Source organism: Ascaphus truei, chromosome 2, assembly GCF_040206685.1.
Source record: "Ascaphus truei isolate aAscTru1 chromosome 2, aAscTru1.hap1, whole genome shotgun sequence".
Taxonomy (NCBI): Eukaryota; Metazoa; Chordata; class Amphibia; order Anura; family Ascaphidae; genus Ascaphus; species Ascaphus truei.
Window position 1 is genome coordinate 183,350,325 of NC_134484.1, and position 24,227 is coordinate 183,374,551.

The 24,227-nt window shown below is 41.4% G+C and overlaps 1 protein-coding gene across 1 annotated transcript in view; it reads left to right on the forward strand.

Moving 5' to 3' along the window:
- The window catches only part of DTNBP1 (dystrobrevin binding protein 1), a 216,737-nt gene that overhangs the window by 67,602 nt on the left and 124,908 nt on the right, over positions 1-24,227 (forward strand). The window contains exons 6-7 of the mRNA XM_075585658.1: positions 6,319-6,451; positions 23,251-23,273. Of these exons, the coding sequence (XP_075441773.1) occupies positions 6,319-6,451; positions 23,251-23,273 (156 nt within the window). The remainder of the gene's footprint in view (positions 1-6,318; positions 6,452-23,250; positions 23,274-24,227) is intronic.

The window sequence follows — 24,227 nt, forward strand, 5'->3', positions numbered from 1 at the left end:
AAGAGTGGAACCTTACCAGGATATCTCTTATTCTCCCTGGATCCGGGGATTTTGGTCCAGGCGCCCTGTGTGCTCGATCTATTTCAATGTCCTTTTGAGCTAGTTCTGGGGCTATTGTTATAAAGAGATCGTTAAGATATGGCACCAAGGCCTCCATTAAAACATTTTCAGGAACGTTCCGGATACGGAGGTTTTGCCTCCTGTCTCTATTTTCCTGGTCTTCAATTTGATCCTTCAGTGCTCTGATTTCGAACCCCATCCGGCTCATATCATCTTCCATGGAGGATTGTGCTCCTGCCACCTCCTCTATCTTGTGTTCTAGCGTATCTGTGCGCTCTGTAAGGGAGTGCAGCTCCGACCTCACCTCTTTAATTGCTGAGGCTAGGTCCTCCTGGAACCCCCTTCTCATTCTGGAGAATAACCCCTCCATGTATTCTCGATTGATCTCCCCCCTCAATCCGCCTCCCTCTATCACCGTGACCTCAAAGGGCTCTTCAGGTATACACTCGGAACCGCCATCTTGTGAGGCTTCATTTTCGCCGGGACGGCCGCGGACCCGGCGAAAAATATGTGGAGACACTTGGCGTTTTATTTTTATGTTTATTTGACATCTTCACTCTTTGCTCCTGTTCACTGTATAAGTCTGATTTTGAAGAGATTTTTGCCCATTAAAAACATTACTTGTATTGTTTATTTATTTATTTATTTTATTTATTTATATAATGTTTTACCAGGAAGTAATACATTGAGAGTTACCTCTCGTTTTCAAGTATGTCCTGGGCACAGAGTAAGACAAATAATACATGGTTACAAGTACAGTTACATAAATGAACAGGGTATACATTATATATAAGACATTGCATGCACAGTTAAAGATAATATATATTATGGGCGTATGAAACAGTTACAGACCAGATTAAAATGTGAGACAGCCTTAGATTTGAAAGAACTTAAACTGGTGGTGGATGTGAGAGTCTCTGGTAGGTTGTTCCAGTTATAGGGTGCACGGTATTGTTTGCACGTAGTCTTATTTTGGACGGCAACTTTTGTGTTTGCAGCCTTAATTCATTTTTAGGTTCAATACAGGCAACAACAAAAAATTCTTGGAGTAACAAACTTATCACTATTTCTAATAAGCTATATGGAATAAACTCCTACATTAAGTTCAACTGAGGTAAACAGTGGCTGTTGACATTATCCTATCATTGGGGCTATCTTTGTGCTGAAGAAAACACAGCAGGGGTTGTCCTCCTTTGGCACAACATTCCCAACACATTGATCTGTAAGGGCTCGTTCAGGGTGCCTGCTTTGGCATATGGAGGGCGCGCGTCCGCGAGTGCGCGCGTTGCTGGTGTAGGAGACGTCCGATCATCCCCTGCCGACAGCCTGGGCGTTCTGTCGTTCAGTGGGCGTGTCTTTGACGTCACATCCTAATCCTCCCGGCCACAGACAGAGAGCAGGGATGAGGTGTTGCAGCCTTGAAATCATTCTGAAGAATGATTTCATTGGCTGCCTTGGTCCCTGTGACGCTGCTTCAGCTGCAGTAAACGAAATTTTCGTTTACTGTAGCTGTCGTCAGCGGCAACTCCTGGCTTCGGAGGCAGGGCAGTAGCTACCCTGACAACAAGTATTCAATTTGAATACTTTGTTGCTCACGGCAGCACGCACGTCAGCACGCCCGCCCGCCGAAGCCAGCACCTTGAACGAGGCCTAAGAATCATGCTTCCCAATGTACCAGCCCTACCAGCTCCTATGCTGTACGCAATGCCTTAGTTGGTTTTAATGTGAGATAATTAAATAATCCAATTTAAAAACAATTTAGTTTGACAAATGCCGTGTTCCTTAACCTGTCACATACTAGGGAACTTTGTGGTCTTTAGAAAAACAAATAAGCCTGACTTTAAACCTTTTCGGGTGATTGAAAATAACTGCAAGGCAGAATCTTATTTGAAGTTTTTGTTAAAACAGAAATGTCACCGTTTGCCCAGATCCGTGCTAGCATAAATACACCTATCCCGGTGTCCTGCGGGCCCTGCTGCTGAATTTATCAAAAAGCCAGTTGTGAAGAGGCGAGAAGGGTGATTAGATGCCAATGTGCTATCATGATGAGGGGCACACGGAGGACCTGCTCACTGAATCCAGGCAGGGAGAAAGAAGGAACCCTTCTCTGCTATAACCGTGCCTGAAGCCGTCCGTGATGTGCGGTCCTCATTTCTAGTTTGTGGGTCTCGGAAAGCCAGTTTTTCATGCGTGTTTCTGAAGGAGAGGATTGCAGGTGGAATTGCTAGCCCAGGTGTCAACCACAGGCTAAAGAGCACATTTCACCATAAGTACTGCCATGTAAACATAGTCAGTATGTCTCTGTGACTGTTCAGATACAGCAGCTGTTAATGCTCCAGCTGGCACATCGCAGACACCATTGGCCTGAAATTAGCCAAGCGGGGGAAAAAATGGGATGGGCTAGCAGGATGTAATTTCTCTTCAGAAGGACTTGGAGAGACTGGAAACGTGGGCAGGTAAATGGCAAATGAGGTTTAATACAGATAAATGTAAGGTTATGCATTTGGGATGCAAGACCAAAAAGGCGACTTACAAATTAAATGGAGATATATTGGGGGAATCCTTGATGGAGAAGGATTTAGGAGTGCTTGTAGACAGCAGGCTTAGCAATAGTGCCCAATGTCTTGCAGTAACTGCAAAGGCAAACAAGATCTTATCTTGCATCAAACGGGCAATGGATGGAAGGGAAGTAAACATAATTATGCCCCTTTACAAAGCATTAGTAAGACCACACCTTGAATATGGAGTACAATTTTGGGCACCAATCCTAAGAAAAGACATTATGTAACTATAGAGAGTGCAGAGAAGAGCCACCAAATTAATAAAGGGGATGGACATTCTAACTTATGAGGAGAGGCTAGCTAAATTAGCTTTATTTACATTAGAAAAGAGGCGTCCAAGAGGGGATATGATAACTATATACAAATATATTCAGGGACAATACAAGGAGCTTTCAAAAGAACAATTCATCCCACGGGCAGTACAAAGGACTCGGGGCCATCCCATAAGGTTGGAGGAAAGGAAATTTCACCAGCAACAAAGGAAAGGGTTCTTTACAGTAAGGGCAGTTAAAATGTGGAATTCATTACCCATGGAGACTGTGATGGCAGATACAATAGATTTGTTCAAAAAAAGGTTGGACATCTTTTTAGATGGGAAAGGTATACAGGGATATACCAAATAAGTATACATGGGAAGGATGTTGATCCAGGGATTAATCCGATTGCCAATTCTTGGAGTCAGGAAGGAATTAATTTTTCCCCTTAATGGGGTTTTTTGTTTGCCTTCCTCTGGATCAATAAGTAAGTATAGATATAGAATAAAGTACCTGTTGTCTAAATTTAGCATAGGTTGAACTTGATGGACGTACGTCTTTTTTCAACCTCATCTACTATGTAACTATGTAAGAGTAAGTTATAAGTTTAAGTTCTGTATTTGAATGTTAAGAAATTGTTAAAACATTTTTTTGCTCTGTGTAATGGGTGCACGGATACTGAGACCCAGCTGGGGGGGGAGTGGGGTGGAGAAACGGAAACGTGTATCCCTCCCTTCCTCCCCATGCTGAACAAGACGCTGGCTCCTATGTATTTTATATATTGGTTCACCCCTGCCATAGATTAAAATGTGCAATTGTGACAAAGTGCAGGAAGGGAGGAAGCATGGTGTGAGTAAATATTTATTGGACGAGAAGGAAGACACATTGTGACCAGTCTCCCATCTCTGAGTGACCATGTTATTCTGCTTCTCATACTCCTCCTCCTCTATGCTTGTGCTATAATAAGGATTTACTGAAAAAGAGGAAATAAGTTACCAGGTGCAAATATTTGACTGGATACAGGAGTGAAGAGCCATCGCTTTATTTCTGTTTTGTGACAGAAATGATCTTCAAGTTTGAAATGTCATTAACTTCAATCGGTTGTATATTTGCCACTGCCACGTGGGAGGAGTGAATTTTTAATGCTTGTTTTCTTACATTTCCAAGGCAGGCGATGCATAACTCCACGGGAAGCCAAGCGTTTACACTTACACTGCGATACAGCTATCAAATAAAAAATAGTCAAGCTGGTTTGTAGGCCACCAGTGTTTGTTTTCTTTGTATCTCCTAAATAGGCAAGGAGACCCCCTCACACTTATAGCCTTGAGAAAGCGTTTCTAACTGCGAAACATGCGTGTCGGCATCTGTCACGTGCACGCGCGCCGTCAGTACTCACGTGGTAGCATTATTTGGTTGCAGAGCAAACAGCTGCCAGACGGCTAACGTGTGTACTCCCTTCAATGTTGGGCAGGAGTCTTTGTGGTGACTCGGTGACGCATGGTGAGGCGAGTGCTGCTTGATTTTCCTTGTTATTTTGTTGCATTAGTGTAACCAGCACTCCTAACGGTGGTAGCACATTCATTAATATGTGCATAGGCATACCAACAGCCACACCGTTTCTAGGGGTATATTAGCCACGGCGTTTGCATTTGAGTGGTATTAGCTCTATGAATTCATCAGCTAGTATACAGGTGATTTATGTGAATTTTTATGGTACATATGTGACTGATTTACCTTCACTGGATCTGTATACCATATGCTCATGTAGCAGTTTACTAACAGTGTGTTCAGTGCTGCTTTGTGGCAGTATTATAACAGTGTCTCTTTCTCACTCAGTACCCACCAAGGAACCTTTTCCTGCACATTAGACAGGTTTCTTTCCACCATACACGGCTTTAAAGTGGCATTAACACTCCTGATAGTGGAAGCACATTCATTAATATGTGCACAGATATACTAATAACCACACTGCCTATAGGAGTCTATGAGCCTCTGCACATTGTGTTCTGTGTTTAACAGCCCACTCCTTTACTATTCAGGAGTTAACCAGTTGCTGTTAGGTGGCTACATGTTGGATTGTAGAGAGAGTCTATACTTTCCAATTATGGATTCATGATTTGCAAAGTGAGCACACACTGGTTTAAAATACTGATCTTTTTGTCTGTACCTAGCATATTATGATCTATTTCACATTTCACCTTCACCATCTGGGACCTGTCTGACACCTGAGACAGGTATTGAACAGCCCCTCACTGATACCAGCATACACCTAATTAACCACTAATAGGGATTACTGTATACCGGCTCCCTGGGACAGTTTGATCCAATTAACCTCAAATTGTCGCCTTACTTAGTTACCCGGAATATCATATATATTCATCATAGGGTATCATATATGTGTGTCATTTGTTGAATTTTAACACCCATTATTTTAATTAGTATAGCATTAAAAATTATTTTTACATTTCACATCATACATCAGGGGGTATTGAGTGCTTATAGTGGGTTCTTGCTTCTTTATTACTCACCAAATAAAAAATAGTCAAGCTGGTTTGAAGGCCACCAGTGTTTGTTTTCTTTGTATCTACTAAATAGGGCAAGGAGACGATATGTCAACTCTCCTGCACAATCCTGATTGAGCTGGATAACAAGGATGTTAGATCTTCGTTGCCCGCTGAACAAATTCATGAAATGCTAAATTTAAAAAAAAAAAAAGTAGTTTAATTGTTTCCGTGTGGAAACTGATACACTAGCTCAGTGGTTATTCGCCTTCTATAGCAGCGACCGTATATATTTCTATTAAGCAACTGAACCTAATGGGACCCCTATAGCAGAGTCTCCGCTCTACGGGTACTCCCTGGTTTTTCCTGAGATCGGCTGTTATTTTTGTCTGTACCAAAATGGCCCCGGTGGTCACCAGTAGAAAGCCTCAATGTCATCTCCCTGTTCCCAAATATTCTCCCTACAACATTGCTGCTTTCTTTGTGTTACCGCACCGTGGCTGACCACCGGATGGATAGTCCCAGCTAAAACAAAAGATATTTGCATTGAGTGTGTTCCCTGGAGGACAGAGTACTGCAGTTCAGCCCAATTCAGACACTAAATAAAAAATATTTATAAATAAATATCAAAACTTGGCACACAGTACAGCTTAAACTGCAGGACCCATTTTTTTACATTTATAGTTTATAAGATGACACTATCATAATGTCATAACCTTTGTGGGTTAATAAGTGTTATTCAAAAGAAAAGAAAAAACGGTCATTATTCATCTTTATTGTGGATCTCCGGACAGACACCAGCAGAACTTCACATGTTGGAAACCGCAGCGCTAACTTCAGATACAGTTTGTGTCTTTCTCACTGCTAGTCAAGTGGAAATATGTGTTGTAATAAACATGCACAATCTTTCCATCTAATGCCAGTTACGTTTTCCATGTTTAGTGGAGTTGGAAGGCAGTTTCGGAGATATTGAGAGCCGCCTGCTGGAGCTGGAAGAGCTGTGTGAGCAGTGCGAATTAAAGAGGTTACAGCAGATGCAGTATCTGCAGCTGGAAAACTACAAGAAAAAGAAAAGGTTGGTGGAATACAGCATCTGCATATCACATCTGCACATAGATATTCATCTGTTAAAAAAATCTAATCTGGTATAACTATTTCATATAGTTCTTTTCTCACAATGGAACTCAGTGCTACAATTACAATATAGTGCACTGAGCACAGCATTTTTACAGACTGTCCCTGCCCAGGTGAGCTTGCAATCTGCTTTGGTGACTGAGGCCCAAGGTCACAAGGTAACCGGGATTTGAACTCGGTCATGATTTTCAGGGTCTGTTTCTTTACTCACTGAGCCGCTCCTTCAGACATCTATAGACCTAAGTAGCTGTGACAAGTGTCGTGTTTATGAAGATAAGCAATGCAAATACAAGATATGTTAGTTTAAGGAAATATCACTTGGGTTTTACATACTTGATATAACCAAGGCAATCTTGCAGAACTTCTGGGAGTGTCATTTCAGTTTCAGCTGATATGTCTGTAAATATAATGTATACGCTCTGTTCATTTAACTAACTTAACCTTGTATTATCATTATATCTCTGTGCCCAGGGCATACTGAAACACGTGAGGTAACTCTCAATGTATTTCCTTTTAAAACACTTTATAAATAAATACGGCATTTAAAAAAAGAAAAACACGTTTTCAGTTTCCTAATACAAATACAGAATATTTCAGGATGCTCCCCTCAACTTCTCTTCAACATACTTTTCTTCTCACCTGCCTATCCCCTACATGCCACCCCTTTCTCTAAGGCCTGGGACCCGGTGCGCCCGGTGGTGCGGGCGGCTGCACGGGCTTTCCCCACCAGCAGGGGAATCCTCCCGAGCCAGTCCCCCCTGGCTGCACAGCTCACTACACGCTGTGACGCGTCAGCCGCTACGGGATACAAGAGAATTGTAATCCCTAGCTTCGACGCGTCACGTGGTGTGGCTGTTGAGCCAATGAGGAGGAGAGGCTTCGGGGAGCGGGGAGGAGTGTGGAGGGAAAGCAGCGTGAGTGCCTGTCTGTGTGTGTGTGTGTGTATGTGTGTGCCTGAGTGCGTGAGTGCTTGCCTGTGTGTGTGTGTGTGTGTGTGTGTGTGTGCCTGCCTGTGCGTGTATGTGTGCATGAGTGTGTGTTATGTGTGCATGAGTGTGTGCATGAGTGTCAGCGTGTGAGCCCGCAGCATCTCCCGAGCCCGAGGAGGGGGGGGTAGCGGGTCCCTCCGCTTAAACAACGCCCCCCCTCCCACTCCAGCCCCAGCTCCCGCTTCCTACAGACCGCATAACGTGATCTGTGTCTGTCAGCGCCCCGCCTGTCTGCAGTGCGGGCGCGCTGACTGAGGGAGCGGGGCCTTAGCCTTACTCTCCCCCTTCACTTTCACTCTCTTCCTCTTTCACCCTCTCCCCCCCCTGTCCTTTTCTCTCCCCCATCCCCGTCCTTTACCCTCTCCCCCCCGGTCCTTTACCCTCTCCCCCCCCTCTTTTCTTTATCCTCTCTCCCCCCCCTGTTCTTTATCCTCTCTCCCCCCCTGTTCTTTATCCTCTCTCCCCCCCCTGTTCTTTATCCTCTCTCCCCCTCCATCTTTTACCGTCTCTCCCCCTCTATCTGTTACCGATGATGTTTAGCCTTATCCAGAAATAGAAATATAGATGTATTTAGAACGTATTCACCCATATGAGTACAGTATTTGCTGGCTTATAAGAATTAACTAGGGAGACTATATGTTTAGCCTTATCCAGACAATCGAAATATACATGTATTTATAACGTACAGTATTCATCTACAAAAGTATTGCTGCCTTATAAGAATTAATATACTAATATGGGCAAAAACTATTACTTAAGAAAATAGGTGTGCAGATATGTGTTCCAAATAGGAAACTCGTCCACACATGCACACCCTGGTTTATGAGAGTTTACTGACATGGTAGAGGCTTCAAATCAAATAAACAATAATTTATTAGAAAAGCAACAAAATCTAACAATGACACAGTTGTACTAATTATACTTCCTTATAAGGTTTGTACTTATTACAGGCCTAACAAAACAATATAATACAGTTCATCCTATGTAACAATACATTGATATAAAACACAGATATATATAATACAGATTTACAAGTGCACAAGAATTATGATCATAATTACCTTAAATGGTGTCTATTGGAATTCCAATAAGCTTTCTCTGAGCTCTCCCTCCAAACGCTTCTCTCCTAACTAACTAAAACCCTGTCTGTGGTTTAAATGTGTTTCTAACGCCATAGCTGAACACGTAGGAGGTTCTGATTGGTTGAGGAAATATGGTCAAACTAAATTGTGTGTGTTTCTTTGAAGTTGATAGGAAAACCTAGAAATACCTTAGAAAACAGCAGGGGGGAAAAAATAGACAAGCACAGCTTTCGTAAGAAAATGTAATAACACACAGATAAAAGTAATATAGCTCATGCACATGTGAGTTAACACCGGCGGGTGTGGGGTAGCGTGGGCATGAAAACCGGCAGATCACGGCGATGTAAGCTGGCAGTCCAGTCAGGTCTCCGCGCGGCTATTCCTCCTCCACTCAGTCCCAGAAGCAAGGAGATGCCGTCTCGCGAGATTTCTCCTGCACTGTGATTTTGGCGCCAAGTTTCAAACAAGCGGGGTCGGTCCTGCAGTTCTCCTACAGCACCTCTTACTCTCGGCTCTGACAGCTGCCGCTCGAGGGGGATGACACGCCGTGTGTAACTCCGCTTTGCTACCACACGATGGTTGTTGAGACCATTGTGTGGTAGCAAAGCGGAGTTACACTCAGCGTGTCATCCCCCTCGAGCGGCAGCTGTCAGAGCCGAGAGTAAGAGGTGCTGTAGGAGCTCAAGCTGCACGACCGCTACTGAGGAAAGGGAGGGGAATGTGGGAATCCCAGCTACGTCCTGCGATGACGTCATATGTCCTGCAGAGACTCGGGATACCTCTACGCGTTTCGTGTTTCAGAAACCTGACCAAGTGTTACTGAAACACGAAACGCGTTGAGGTATCCGGAGTCTCTGTGTGACGTCATCGCAGGACGCAGCTGGGATTCCCACTTTCCCCTCCCTTTCCTCAGTAGCATCGTGCAGCTTGAGCTCCGCTGCTAGCCCAGGTGTTGGTAGCTTGGACATCAGCAGCCTCTGATCGGGACTGGTGGTGAGAAAACCACACTGAGGTTTGTGTACATCTTGGGAAAAGGGGGGGAGTGGAGATGTGCCGTTACTAAATACAGCCGTATTTATTGTATGTGCTGATAACAGTTCTGTTTTAACCATTGAGCATTAAGTATATAATTATTTCTATCACATTGACTTTGGTTTTTCTTGCGCCCCTTTCTTTTATATGTGGTATGGTTTATTGGCCCTGTTGGATTGCAGGAGTGAGTGGGAGCAGCAGAAACAACCAATCCATTGGGATATGAGCTAAAGTGTCACCAGCGCAGCCTCGTTTGTTTATTTACTTCTTAAAGGGGCCATATTAGAAAAAATGTGGAAGTAGAAGGGCTACAAACTTCATCTGTGCTGAAGCATGGACTGGTTGAGCCACCTGTACTGAAGCAAGGATATCCTGAAAACCTGACTTATTGGGGGAGCTGTAGTTGAGCCCCCCCCTGGTGTAGTGTTGTTTTAATTTAAGATGGGAATACAAACACAGGCTGGGAACTGTTAAATTACCTGTATTCTTCTTAACTAATTTTTTACATTAAATTCATGTCTACAGTATGTACGAAACAACAAATCACAAAGGAAACTTCTGTAATCCCAGAGACCTAATTTACTCTGAAATTTAAGAGGTGTCATTCTGGAAAACTGTGTCAGGCATGATAACAATGTAGATTGACCGTAATTGGCAACACAGTGTGGATGAGCTGGGTAAAAAGATGTTAAAGTGGCACATCTCAGAATAGTATGTGTTTACCGAGTCTCTATAATTCCAGGGTTTTAAATGCCACACAAGCTGTGTATCCCAACTGGTGAATTATTAGTATAGTGGGAATATAGTTGCTAGCAATGGCTGGTGGTTATTGCCCATGAAGCAGTGATTGTTGGCAGGGAGAAATAACATAATTTGTATGTGAAAAGAAGACATGGAGAAAGGGCAAATACTACCTTTTTTATTACTTCTATTTTATTAACAGTTTTGCAATGTTATTGGGGAGGGGGCATAGAAAAGAAAAAAGGGGGAGGTACGTCCATACATTTGGGGATTATCACGGTTGGAGGGATAGGGAAGGAGGGGTGATAGCATTTGGACATAGACATTAGATTAAAAAAAATCAGATTTAACATAGATGAAAAATATTTTGGATCTTATGATATTTTACTAAGTACGGAGATATACCAGCATGTAGAAACCAAGGCAGCCATGTTTCCAAAAATCGTGAGGTGGAATAATTTAATTCTAGCAAAATGTAATTGATTTATTTTGACCAGCCTTCAACTGCATGTCCTTTGGGGATAATGGAACATTTTCATTTATCATGTGGTTTTCCTACTCCCCTTTATCTTCTTGAACCACTTTTATCCATCTAATGCCATTACCTTACTTCAGTGGCTAAACCATCTAGCCTACTGTACTTGCATTCACCTTCATTATAACTTCTATTACATTCTGTGAAACACTGTAAAACTGTCTTCCGTGATTTCCATTCCCATTAATTTACATTTCCCAAAGTACATGGATTGTTTTGCAGATTTTAGTAAATTTTTAATGGAATAAGGTTAGTTCTTATGTGGTAAGATTCATATAGGATAGAGGTGGCCGGCGCATCCAATATAGATCAGTCCCATAAATGCGTGTATATATAACCGCCTGGACCTCTGTACTCAGGTTATGAGTGATTTCAATTCCCTAATAGGGAGAGTGGACTAGTACATAGTGTGCACTGACACATATGTTAGTACATGAGTTGTCCCGTAAACTATATATATATATATATATATATATATATATATAAAAATAAATAATATAAATAATAATTATATAAATAATAATTATATAAATAATATAAATAATAATTATATAAATAATAATAATATAAATAATGAACATAAACCCACAGGGGTTACTCACTGTTCAGCTTCACTTATCCTCCAGTCTGGTCCAATTGCGGTAACATCATAAAGCGGCGTGCTAATCCACCAGCAAGGTAATAGAGCAAGGAAAAAGGCAAAAAAGGCAGCGCACTGCCAAAAACCAGGAGGAGGCTCACAAGTACTTTAAAAGGGTTTATTCCATAAGAAGATAAAACATATCCCCAGAGAGCAACAAAAAAACACCAACGCATTTCGGGCCATGTGCCCTTTCTCAAGGTGTATATATACATGCACCTTGAGAAAGGACACACTGCCTGAAACGCGTTGGTGTGGTGGTTTTTTGTTGCTCTCTGGGGATATGTTTGATCCTCTTATGGAATAAACCCTTTTAAAGTACTTGTGAGCTGCCTCCTGGTTTTTGGCAGTGCGTTGCCTTTTTTGCCTTTTTCCTTGGTAAGATTTATATAGAAGCTTTCTAGACTCGCTTAAATCTATTGTTCAGAGCGCACATCTCTCTGTACTATCCCTTAACTACTTTGTGCCCCTACACCTAAGGCTGCGTCCATAGACACAGCAGCCGTGCGGAGGCTGAGGGAAAGAGAGTGCTTTCCCTGGCCTTCGTTCGCGCGCTGTCCGGGGGCGTGTCTATGGGCGGGCCAGTGACATCATGGAGCTGGTTCACCCTCATTGGGTCAACCGCTCACGTGACCGCCCGATCGCGCGGAAAATCGGTTTTGTCTGATTTTGCACGCATCGCGCCCACACGCTGTATAGACGCGATCACTGCCTTTAGGCAGTCTGATCGCGCGGACATGTTGGCACGGTCTGCCCTTCTATGGACGCAGCCTAACTTAAGATGTAACATCTTTCCGTTACTGTTCCTATTCTGCCACTCATATGCAATGATAGAACAATATCAAATACACTTTAGGCTACCATTGGCTTCAGATGAAATGTCAACAAAATGTAAAATGAAAGTACTCGCTCTTCTGGACAAATGTTAGTTTCAGTGGTATCCGTTGACAAAAAGTCTCATATACGTTCAAATTACTGAATATGTTGTATATATTTACTTGGTCTAAAACCTGCATTAAAGGTAATTTATTGCAATTGCACAATTGCTTAAACACTGTGTTTAAGTTAGCAGATATACTGTATCCTATTCCGAATTTCCGGTACAAATTCAAATGGCAAATTAATGGCAACGGTGATTAAGTGAACAGCATGTTTTGTACCTCACCATATTTTGGCTTCCATAGTTCCCGGCTTGGTGGTGTGGGCTAAAAGACCAACATATATTTGATGTTACTGTAGTACATTTACACTCGCACACGATTTGTGAGAATTGTTTTAGAATCTTGAGAGAGAGGGGAGGTACAGAGATCAAAAGGGGTTTACTGTTTACAGCAATTGTCTCATACAATACACTGACAAATTCTGGAATAAGAATTGTCAAGGGCTTCCGGTATAGTGCTAGTTGGAACACCATTGAAAGAAATGTTTAACAAGATATTAAGGAAGGAGGAATACATGTAAATGGGTAAAACTGCCTTTATTAAAATAATTCATAAAGCGGGAAGAGACCCGGTTGCCCCATAATCTTAAACTAATTTTCCTACAGAAACAAGGTGCAATAATATTAGCTGAGACTCAAGTATTGCCGAATCTAATACACCCTGAAAAGACAGGTTTTGTAAAAGGCTCAGCCTCTTTAAAAAAATATAAGGAAGGTCTTGACAGCCATACATTGAACTAAAACGAACTTGTACAAAAAAAAAGAATAATATCATTATTTCAGTGGATGCTGAAAAGGCTTTTGAATATGTTAGGTGGGAGTACCAATTGAATATTATACAAAAAAAAGGGAATCACAGGAACCTTTCTTGGAGCTATCAAAGCCATGTACAAAGATCCGAAAGCAAAAATAATAGTAGCAGGTTTACGGTCAGATGGGAACTGTTCAGAGGCACAAGACAAGGCTGCCCATTATCGCCTGTACTGTTTAATTTTGGCATCGAGCCCCTGGCTGAATATTTGAGGAATATAGAGGCACTTACTGTAAAGGTATCAAAATAGGGTTAAAGAAACTAAAATGGCCCTGTTTGCAGGTGATCACCTAATGATGACAAATTCAGAGGTTGCGATACAAAAAATATACCAGACTTTTGGGGAATTCAGAAAAATGTTGGCATTTAAGGTACATGCATCCAAAACAGAAATCCTGTTGTTGATCAGTAGAAATAAAGGGGAGTGGGAGTTTGAGTGATCTTCAAGATCACTAGAAAGCCACTTAAATACTTGGGAGTACATATTGACCTGGCACTGAACCAGCTGTACAGAAACCATTTTAGTACAACTATTTCCAAGGTGACGAGAGAGTTGGAAAACTGTCAGAACCTACCTTTAAACCTTGCAGGCAGATTCCAGCTGGTCAAAATTATTAGCTTTGCCAGACTGATATACCCCATGCAGATGCTGACGATCTTATTAAAGCATTCTGATATCAAATTATTGAATAAGGCAATCGGTACATTTATTTGGAAGAAAGGCAGAATAAAAATTGCTTTAAAAAAAATACATGTCATAAAGGAAATGGGAGGCCTAAATGTTCCGGATTTAAGGAAATCTAATTTGGCCTGTATACGAGACATATAGGAGACTGGATTATGGGGTACAATCAATACTGTTGCATTGAACTAGAGGAGCAGATGGTGTCCCCTTGGAGCTTGCAGGGGGTGTTACATCAGACCTGGGTGGAAGTACTGTACCTATAGCGGCCAAAGATAATCCCTTGATTAGACACACGGGCTGCATGCTAAATACTCAGTAGACCGTTTGGGGTATTTTGCACATGCTCAAAATGTATACCCACACAAGGGAAATAAAAAAAAATCCCAATTACTTTACATATGAGCTATATAATTGGATCAGAGATAAACTACGACCATGAATTAAAACAAGGCTTTCTGTATGGGTTAGGGACTTCTCAGAAATAGAGGAATTTGACCCAATAGTGGGGGGTATGAATCGTACTAGAAAAATAATTATATCTGAGGAATGGAGGAAGGTGCAATGTAAGATTATGCATAGGGCCTATTATGCTTTTGATATTAAATACAAAGGGATCGAGATATCTTAAAATAAGTGCCCGAAATGCTCCCAGGAGAGGACGGATTTGAAATATTGTCTTGGTGACTATGTGGTCATCTCTGATTTCTGGGACAGAGTTCTGCAATACAAACAAGACTTAACTGAGGTAAATACAGAAAAAGAGCTTGTGTGATATTTGCAATATGGATATAGATTTATGGAGGGTAAGAACATTACAATGGTAGCGGAAATAATTGTGCTCTCAGCAAGAAAATCTGTAATGTTGAAGTGGATTAAACCTGAACCCTCACTTTAGACACCGTTAAATATTACCTGACAAGATTAATGATCTTCAACAAAAAGCAGGCAGAGACAAATAAAGAGCTGAAAACGGAGAAACTCTTTAAAAAATGGGAACTGTTTATTGACACAATGCCACAACAGGATTTAGATTCGATCGAACAAGCATTTGAACACACAACTTTCAGCCTCCTGAGACAAATCTCAAATGGACATAGATAAAAGTAAGCTTAGAGTTCTGCAAGATGTAAAGGATGGGTTGGAGGGATAAGAAACTTCAAATACGATCTATAAGGATTTTGGAGATTGGGTGGGAGGCGAAACAAATTGGATTTAAAACTAGTCAAGTCAAATAATATACTATGTATGGAAAAAGCATGTGTATGATGCCATAATGATATATTTGCTTTTTGTAATGTATTTCATTTTTATTGTTTGTATATTAATTTGGATGCTTCATGTCCACAATAATGTTTGTAAAATGTAATAAAAATATCAATGAGAAAAAAAAAGAATTGTGAAGCCACACACCTACACACACCTACACGCATACATACACAACTACACACACATACACACACATACATACATACATACATACATATATATATATATATACCTACAAACGCATGTGGGCACACCTGCACACTTTTCACATCTTGTTGGTACCTGAGCGTACTCCACAACACTTTCAAATTGGACTTGACTTGTAGAATGTACAAAATCGACTCCAAAGTATAATATAAAGAAGTAAGATTTACAGAGAAAAACAGATTCATCTCAGTTGCTTAATTATTCAATCCATTTACTTCTGCAGCCCTAAATAAGCTCGGGTGGAAATGAATTGTTTGAAAGGTCCCAAAATGGGAGATATTATTTCAGCCTGTGTGTAATCAAAGTGGTTTAACTTGTAGATCATTTCCCTCCAATATATAAAGACTTTCAAGCTGCAACTCCCATGGTGATCAAACAAAGCAATCATGTAGACCAATGAGCTTTTGAAACAAGTCAGGGGATGAAGTGATAGAGAGGCACAGAGTAGGAGAAGGGTACAAGAAAATTTCTAAGGTGCTGATTAAAAAAGCAAAATGTGTGGTGCTCTAAACAAAGCCTATATCCAAAAAATCACATGACTTGATTGAAGCATCCTGGCATAATACCCCCCCAATGGAGGAAATGGGATGTACCCCAGACCGTATAGATAACAGCTCCAGATATAACTCCAATGTGTGACCGACTAGTGGACTAGGATCCCCACAAGCACTGTAGTAAGGGACCTCACATTGTTGTGATCCAACATATAGCATCGGAATGGAGAATGTCCAGATAAAGAAAATGATAACTCACTCAGAGTAGGCTTGTCATCCTTGTCATCACTGCAGGTGTGTCTTCCTCCACTGATGGGGGGTGTGCATCCGTTTTTTCAATGGTCCTAGATATGTGTAGATAAGAAAAAGCAGGCACCAGCAACACAGGATCATCAAAAAACTGAGGAAATCAATAGAGAGCTAGTTCCCATAAAAAAGTAGTTTAATGGATTCTACAAAAGAATTATAGCAGCATTATGGGGTACAGATCCCCCCCACCAACGCGTTTCGAGCGCAAGCTCTTTTTCAAGGTGACTTCAGGTACTCACCTTGCCGTTTTTGTAGTCCCCAGAAGCGCGCCAAACTCCATTGCCGGTCACTTCCTGAATCTCTCAGGAACGACGTCGGCGTGATGACGTCAGCGCGCGACAGGGGGAGTACAAAAAAAACCATACAAAACTGGACAACTTTATTAACAATGTTAAACAGACATTTCTAATGTTAAAAAATAGCAACGAAAGTACCAGGCATGTCTCATATTGCGTCAGAGACCCAATAAACAATTACAAAAATGCATTTTTATTTTGCTATTTCTTTTTATTTTTATCTTTCTCCATTTTTGTAATTGTTTATTGGGTCTCTGACGCAATATGAGACATGCCTGGTACTTTCGTTGCTATTTTTTAACATTAGAAATGTCTGTTTAACATTGTTAATAAAGTTGTCCAGTTTTGTATGTTTTTTTTTTGTACTCCCCCTGTCGCGCGCTGACGTCATCACGCCGACGTCGTTCCTGAGAGATTCAGGAAGTGACCGGCAATGGAGTTTGGCGCGCTTCTGGGGACTACAAAAACGGCAAGGTGAGTACCTGAAGTCACCTTGAAAAAGAGCTTGCGCTCGAAACGCGTTGGTGGGGGGGATCTGTACCCCATAATGCTGCTATAATTCTTTTGTAGAATCCATTAAACTACTTTTTTATGGGAACTAGCTCTCTATTGATTTCCTCAGTTTTTTGATGATCCTGTGTTGCTGGTGCCTGCTTTTTCTTATCTACACATATTAAGGTGCTGATTATCCTTCTCAGCACAGTGAAGTCCATCATTAAAACATTGAAGATGCATCATACTACTCTGATCAGGTCGGCCTCCCAAACTGAGCAGCCGGGCAAGCAGGAAACTAGTTTGGGATGTCACTCTGAAACCAATTATGACCTTGCGAGATCAGCAAAGTTCTCTGTCTGAGATGGGAGTCAGTGTTCACACATCAACAATAAGCTGGTCCCTACACAAAGCTCGACCTTTATGGATGGGTGGCAAGAAAGAAGACATTACTGAAAAAGACTCCTCTTTAATCTCGCATGTAGTTTGCAAAAAATCATATAGATGATACAACTGACATGTTGAAAAAAACTTTTGCGAATTGACGAGCCCAACTGTGCACATCAACCAGTCAACATCGTCCCAACTCCCAAGTATGGTTGTGCCACCATCATGTTATGGGGATACTTCTCTTCTGCAGGGGCTGGCAAGCTTGTCAGAATTAAAGGGAGAATGGATGGTGTGAAGTATAGGCGAATCCTTTTTGAAAACCTGTTTGTCAGCCAAAACTCTGAAACTGAGGAGGAAATTCACGTTTCAGCAGGACAAGGACTCGAAACACACAGCTAAAGCCACACTGTAGTGGTTGAATTCAAGTCAGGAATTTGACTGGGCCACTCAAGAAAATTAATTCTCCTCTTGTTCAATCGATCATTTATGGCGAGACTTATCAAAACTAGATCAATTTTCCAATGAAGAATGGGCAAAAATATCACCATCCTGCTGTGCAAAGCTAGTAGAGACCTATCCAAAAAGACTCATAGCAGTAATTGCTGCAAAAGGTACGAACTTCAGGGGCTATATACTTCTGCAACCAGTAAATTTAATTTTGCACATTTTCTTTGCTGACATTTAACATTTGCTGACATTTACTTATGCATCGCTAGGTACACCAATAAGTTACTGTGAGTAAAATAGTGCCAAAAACCCTCTACTGTACACTAATGATGAGCACAGTCCCATGTCTCGGACAGGTTTCAAACTTGCCTTACTCAATAATCGCACAACACGTAGTGCTTCCACTGCAGCCAGGGATTCTGGATAATGATATATATGCATACTAGACTAATTTCAATCCTCCTGGCACTGTAACTTCTGTAGGCTGGATGAATCTGTAAAGTACCTTTTGGGTCACAATTCTATCTCCTTGGCGTTTTAAATTGCTTTGCTAAATATGTCCATGTTGTACAAACCATGTAATAATGAAGATTCATCAAATAAAGTTTCAACTACTTTCTTTGTTTTATTTGGGACAACTTAAGTGGCTTACACTAAAAGCATTATCCGTATATAAAGAACTTGAGATCTTTGCACTCCTCCACTAATGAGCACCTTCACCATTCAAAATCCAAAGTCCCAAAATATTGTGCACTACAATAGCTTGCACACTCGGTCTCTCCACTCCTAAAAAAAGACATGACTGGGAAGCTTTTAAATTGTGGTATAATTAGACCTCCTTTGTCTGCTTTGTGCATAGAACACTTGTGCTCTGTGGGCAGGATTAGAATAGTTACAATGCAAGTTGAAGATATGCAGGAAATGAGATAATTCCACTTTCCAGTATATCAAAGCTCTTTTTGTATAATTTCTGAGCTCCAGCCCATAAAACCCACCAACCCTAACAAACTTTAAAGCATTAGTCCCCTTTACTCTCCACAAAAAAAAAATCATGTTCCTTCCTTTGTACCACAAAGTCCTTTTGCTGCTCTCTTTAGCAATGCACCCTTTCAACTTAATGTGGTACATTTTGATGATATAATTTCCAGCAAAATTGCCTCAAGGCAATTAAAATGGCAGCTACCATCCAAACACATTAACACAGCAGTTGCCATTTTAGCGGCTAATGCCAGTGAAATAAACAGGTGAAAAATCCAGAATCTTTTTTTTTTCGTAATACAAAGTAACCGTTTACATTATTGCTTTATTGCTGAGTAAAAAGGGGATTTTTTTTACAGCATTGATTCTTACGACTTGGCTTAAAAGATCTTTTATTTTTATTTTTCTAATTTGCTACCTTTTTTCAATTTTTTCCCTCTAACTGAAAAGATTACACAAGCGCTCCTCAAATTAAAACTAAATGGCCAATGTGGACCTAACCTACTGCAATCAAAGTTTCTACGACTCAGTGCCCCAGCCATTGCCATACCGCTTCCCTATTTATTTATTTATAAAATATTTTACCAGGAAGTAATACATTGAGAGTTACCTCTCGTTTTCAAGTATGTCCCTAATCAACTCTATCTTGTCTACAGGCCATATCCCAAAGACCTCGAAAACTGCCAGAGTTGTCCCAATCTTCAAAAAGTGGGGACAAAAACACTCTCAAACTACAGTCTGTGGAAAGGAACCTCCTATGGCGCTGAGGAGTGAATGGAAGTGAAATCTTGTGCAAAAGTTCTTGTCTTGTGCGGACATGAGTAGGACATGCGCAATGGTTAAATGGTCTTTAACATCAGAAGACACCGCTCGCCGTGGGGTGAAACAGCCAGTTGATGCGGGAGGATCGCCTTCAATGCTCGTAGTCTCCTTGCCAACAGAGTCCGGTCGATCGGCTCCACCGCTGACATCACCGCCTGGATAGCACTGCTACGGTGTCCCTGAGAGGCCAAAAAACCTTCCAACGGGATCCCTGACGAAGAAACCCATCAATAGGAGTTTCGAAACGCGTTGGAAGGTTTTTTGGCCTCTCAGTGACACCGTAGCAGTGCTATCCAGGCGGTGACGTCAGCGGTGGAGCCGATCGACCGGACTCTGTTGGCAAGGGGACTATGAGCATCGAAGGCGATCCTCCCGCATCAACTGGCTGTTTCACCCCACGGCGAGCGGTGTCTTCTGATAAAGACCATTTAACCATTGCGCATGTCCTACTCATGTCCGCACAAGACAAGAACTTTTGCACAAGATTTCACTTCCATTCACTCCTCAGCATCATAGGAGGTTCCTTTCCACAGACTTCTTATCTGGTTGGGAGATACCAGATTAACCTTCCAGGCAGCTAAAGGACTACCTTCATCGAACTCTGTATCACAGGTTTTATTTTGTATATCACTGTATTTTGTTTGTATGAGCGCTATTTACACTTATTATTTCACCACTCTCAAACTACAGACCAATCTCTCTTCTCCCAATACTATCCAAAGTCATGGAAAAATGTGTTCACTTCCAACTAAGCGATTACTACACCAAGACAAATTTCCTTGGCCACCTCCAATCTGGCTTTCACCCAAACACTCCACAGTAACTACCCTCTTAAAAGTTTTCAATGAGATTCAGTGTGGAATGGAACCGGGGCAACTTACTGGTGCAATATTTCTAGATTTTGCAAAGGCGTTTGATACTGTTGATCATGTTATCTTGTTAAACATGCTGCAGTGCTCTAGAATAGGTGAACACGCTTTAAACTGGTTTAACTCCTACCTGTCGGGTACATTCCAATATGTAAGGAAGAAAAAACAGACAAGCACAGCTTTCGTAAAAAAGTGTCATAAAACACAGATAATAATATAGCTCGCTCACATGTGAGTTAACACCGGCGGGTGTGGGGTAGCGTGGGCATGTAAACTGGCAGATCACAGCGATACAAGCTGACAGTCCAGGCAGGTCTTCGTGCGGCTATCTGTCCGGTCCCTGCGTCTTGCACTCAGTCCCGGAAGCAAGGAGGTGCTGTCTCGCGAGATTTCGCCTGCACTGTCCTGCAGTTCTCATCGTAATGGCCTCATCGTATGGTAGCAAAGCGGAGTTACACTCAGCGTGTCATCCACCTCGAGCGGCAGCCGTCAGAGCCGTGAGTAATCAGTGCTGTAGGAGAACTGCAGGACTGCTTGTTTGAGACTTGGCGCCAAAATCACAGTGCAGGCGAAATCTCGCGAGACAGCACCTCCTTGCTTCCGGGACTGAGTGCAAGAAGCAGGGACTGGAGGAATAGCCGCGCGGAGACCTACCTGGCTTACATCGACAAAGATCTGCTGGTTTTCATGCCCACGCTACACCACACCCGCCGGTGTTAACTCACATGTGCATGAGCTATATGAATTTTTTCTGTGTTATATTACATTTTCTTACGAAAGCTGTGCTTGTCTGGTTTTATTCCCTGCTGTATTCTAAGTTATTCTCGCTTCTCCCCCCACCCCCTCCCCACAAGGGGAACGCTGGGCATTGGATCACCTACCTTGATTCATACTATTACATACGCTTTAAGTATACAATTTTTTTTTAGTTGGGCACAGTTCTTTTGTTTGACATTCAATATGTGTATCTCAGGCTCTAACGCCAAACCCCTTGGATGTCACCTGTGATGTACCGCAAAACTCTGTTCTTGGGCCCCTACTCTTTTCCGTCTTCATTAATGATCTGCCCACAGCTTGTAAGGGAGCTTCAATGCACATGTATGCGGATTACACAATCTTATATGCACTCGGCCCTAACCTCTCTGACCTTCAACATGTACTTCAATCTGACTTTTCAAGACTTGTCAATTGGATTTCCCAAAACACACATTTTAAACACTGATAAAGCTATAACAATGCTATTTGGGACTAAGGCTAAATTTCTGACGCTACGAATGAGGGCTACAGATCAGAACCATCTGTAACACCATTCTAGCCCCTGTAACTAGTTTTAAGTATCTGGCCACATGGTTTGACTCCCATTTAACATTTGGGTTGCACATTGATACCCTGACATCTAAACCTATGCCAAACTAGGTGTACTTTACAGGAACAAATCTCCCTAAGTCAACTGGTCAGAAAGTGCATTACACAGCAGATGCCAATGTCAATTATAGACTGAGGACATAGCATATGGTAGAGCACCCCAAACTCACCTTGGCAAACGGGACATCCTATACAACTCAATATGCCGCTTTGTCCTACAACGTAACTACAACACACATCACAACAAAATGCTCCAAGAACTAGATTGGCCATCACTTGAGTCTAGTTACAAAGTACATTTTTCCTCTCTTGCTTTCAAATACTTTGAATGCTTTCTGTGCAAGCTATCCGCCTATCTGAACAAGCTCTATTTTCAAAAGACAAATTGTTTTTTTCTCCCCCTAACGTTGCCTCTGTCACAAAGATGAGCCCCCACCTTTTTTGGGTGTGTCCTTAACGCCCATTCATCCAGCTCCTGTGACATTTATTATGGCAAAATTAGTTTTAAACTCAAAATAGCTCACAGTATAAAAAATATACAGTATACAGAGTATAAAAGTCAGTGTCTTTACTCACTGAGACACTCCTCAAATATATCACTGTTGCATGTTTTTTCAAGACAATTAGGGTAGTGTTTTTCTCTGTGAGCCCTTCATGACAAAAACCCTGCCATGCTTATTTCAATTATTTCTAAAGATGATACAAGCAAGCACAACACTGTTGGGTTTGCATGTTTGTAAAATGTATTTACCATCTGGGAACAGTGAGAATATGAATCTCTGAAGAGGAAAATATACATAAGTATAGCCTTCTATTTAATTTCTGTACTTTACCACCTAAATGCTATCCATGAAACACTTAATCAATGTACACAGTATAATGAATCCTACAAGATTTGTTTTGCCAAACATGATTTAATCAATTCCATTAATGTGAATAATATACATCTAAAAAAAAAATACAAAATCACCTACAATTACATTCATCACCTCTTTCTGAATTTTGCCTGGAAGACAATGTTTCATTGATTGGGTTCACCAGAATTACCTAGGACTCCACTCTGAGATAACATCTGGAAAACACTGTTGCATGATTTTGTGGTTTGAGTCTCTTCTCCATGAAAAGAGCCTCATTTTATTTTATGAAATACAGTAGTCTTTATATTTAAGCACCAACAGTCGGCCAGACTTGATGGAGTAAATTTGCCACTCTAGTTTTCGTTAAGAACATGTTTGTTGTTCAGGTTTAATGAGTAGTCCCTTGTTTTTGAGCAAGTGCGTTTCTTTTTTTTCTTTCATCGCTGACCAATAATTGCTGCTAATAATATTCTTCTTTTTTCTTTTCTTACAGAAAGGAGCTTGAAAGCATCAAAGGTAAAGGTTGTCACTTTCATGTATTCCATGCTAAGGTGCTGTGTATTTTATAGCCAGATTGATTGAGCTGGACCGAACTTGGATTTGGGTGCTTAATGTAGATGTTCTAGCAACACACTAACCATGTCCTGTAAAAATATAAATCTTTAGTGCCAGGGAATGTTTATAAATGATTTAAAAGTATAGTTGGGGAACTACTTTTAAAGCAGTGATACCTTCTACTCGTCTTTTTTATTATTAATTTTAAATCATATTCTGAATTGTGCGGTTTTTCTGAGCAGACCAGATCTTGAAGGTATGTATCTGTAAATATTTTTGGATCTGTGACATTCCCATAACTTAAAATCACATGGGACCTTGCTGTTTGCTAAATGGGTAAAAAAAAAAATTGCTGATTTTAAGAACTTTTTTTTCCCTGCCATCCTCATTCTTTATAATATATGACAAATATGTCCATTGTCCTGTTAATCTATATATTATATCCAAGTAGCCATTTGTTGGGGCCTTTCTCCACTTCAGCTAAATCCCAAGCTTTCACTTGTAACCATACGATCCAAAGCAAAGCAAGTGTGTGCAGCGCACAGCATGAGAGAGGCAGGTCTGACAAGAAATAATTACTTTATTGGGAACACATAAAATCGAGGACAGGAGCCCTTCTACGCGTTTCGTGCAGGCTATGCACTTTATCAAGAAGTCCAGGAAAAACAAGCATCCCACTCTGACAGTGTGAGAGGGGAAGAGACCACAGGGATTGCTGCTGCTATACAGTTCTGCAGCAGTGTATTTGTACTGCACCCGAAGAGCATCTAAAACGGCACCCTTCAAATTGTTCGATATAGCCTTCGTACCACGGGAGCCATCAAAATTCCCTTTTTGGGCCAAGTCCGCATAAAGCTTGAAAGATCACGAGGACTTTGTGCAGGACCGGCTTGTACTGTGACATTAAAAAATAGA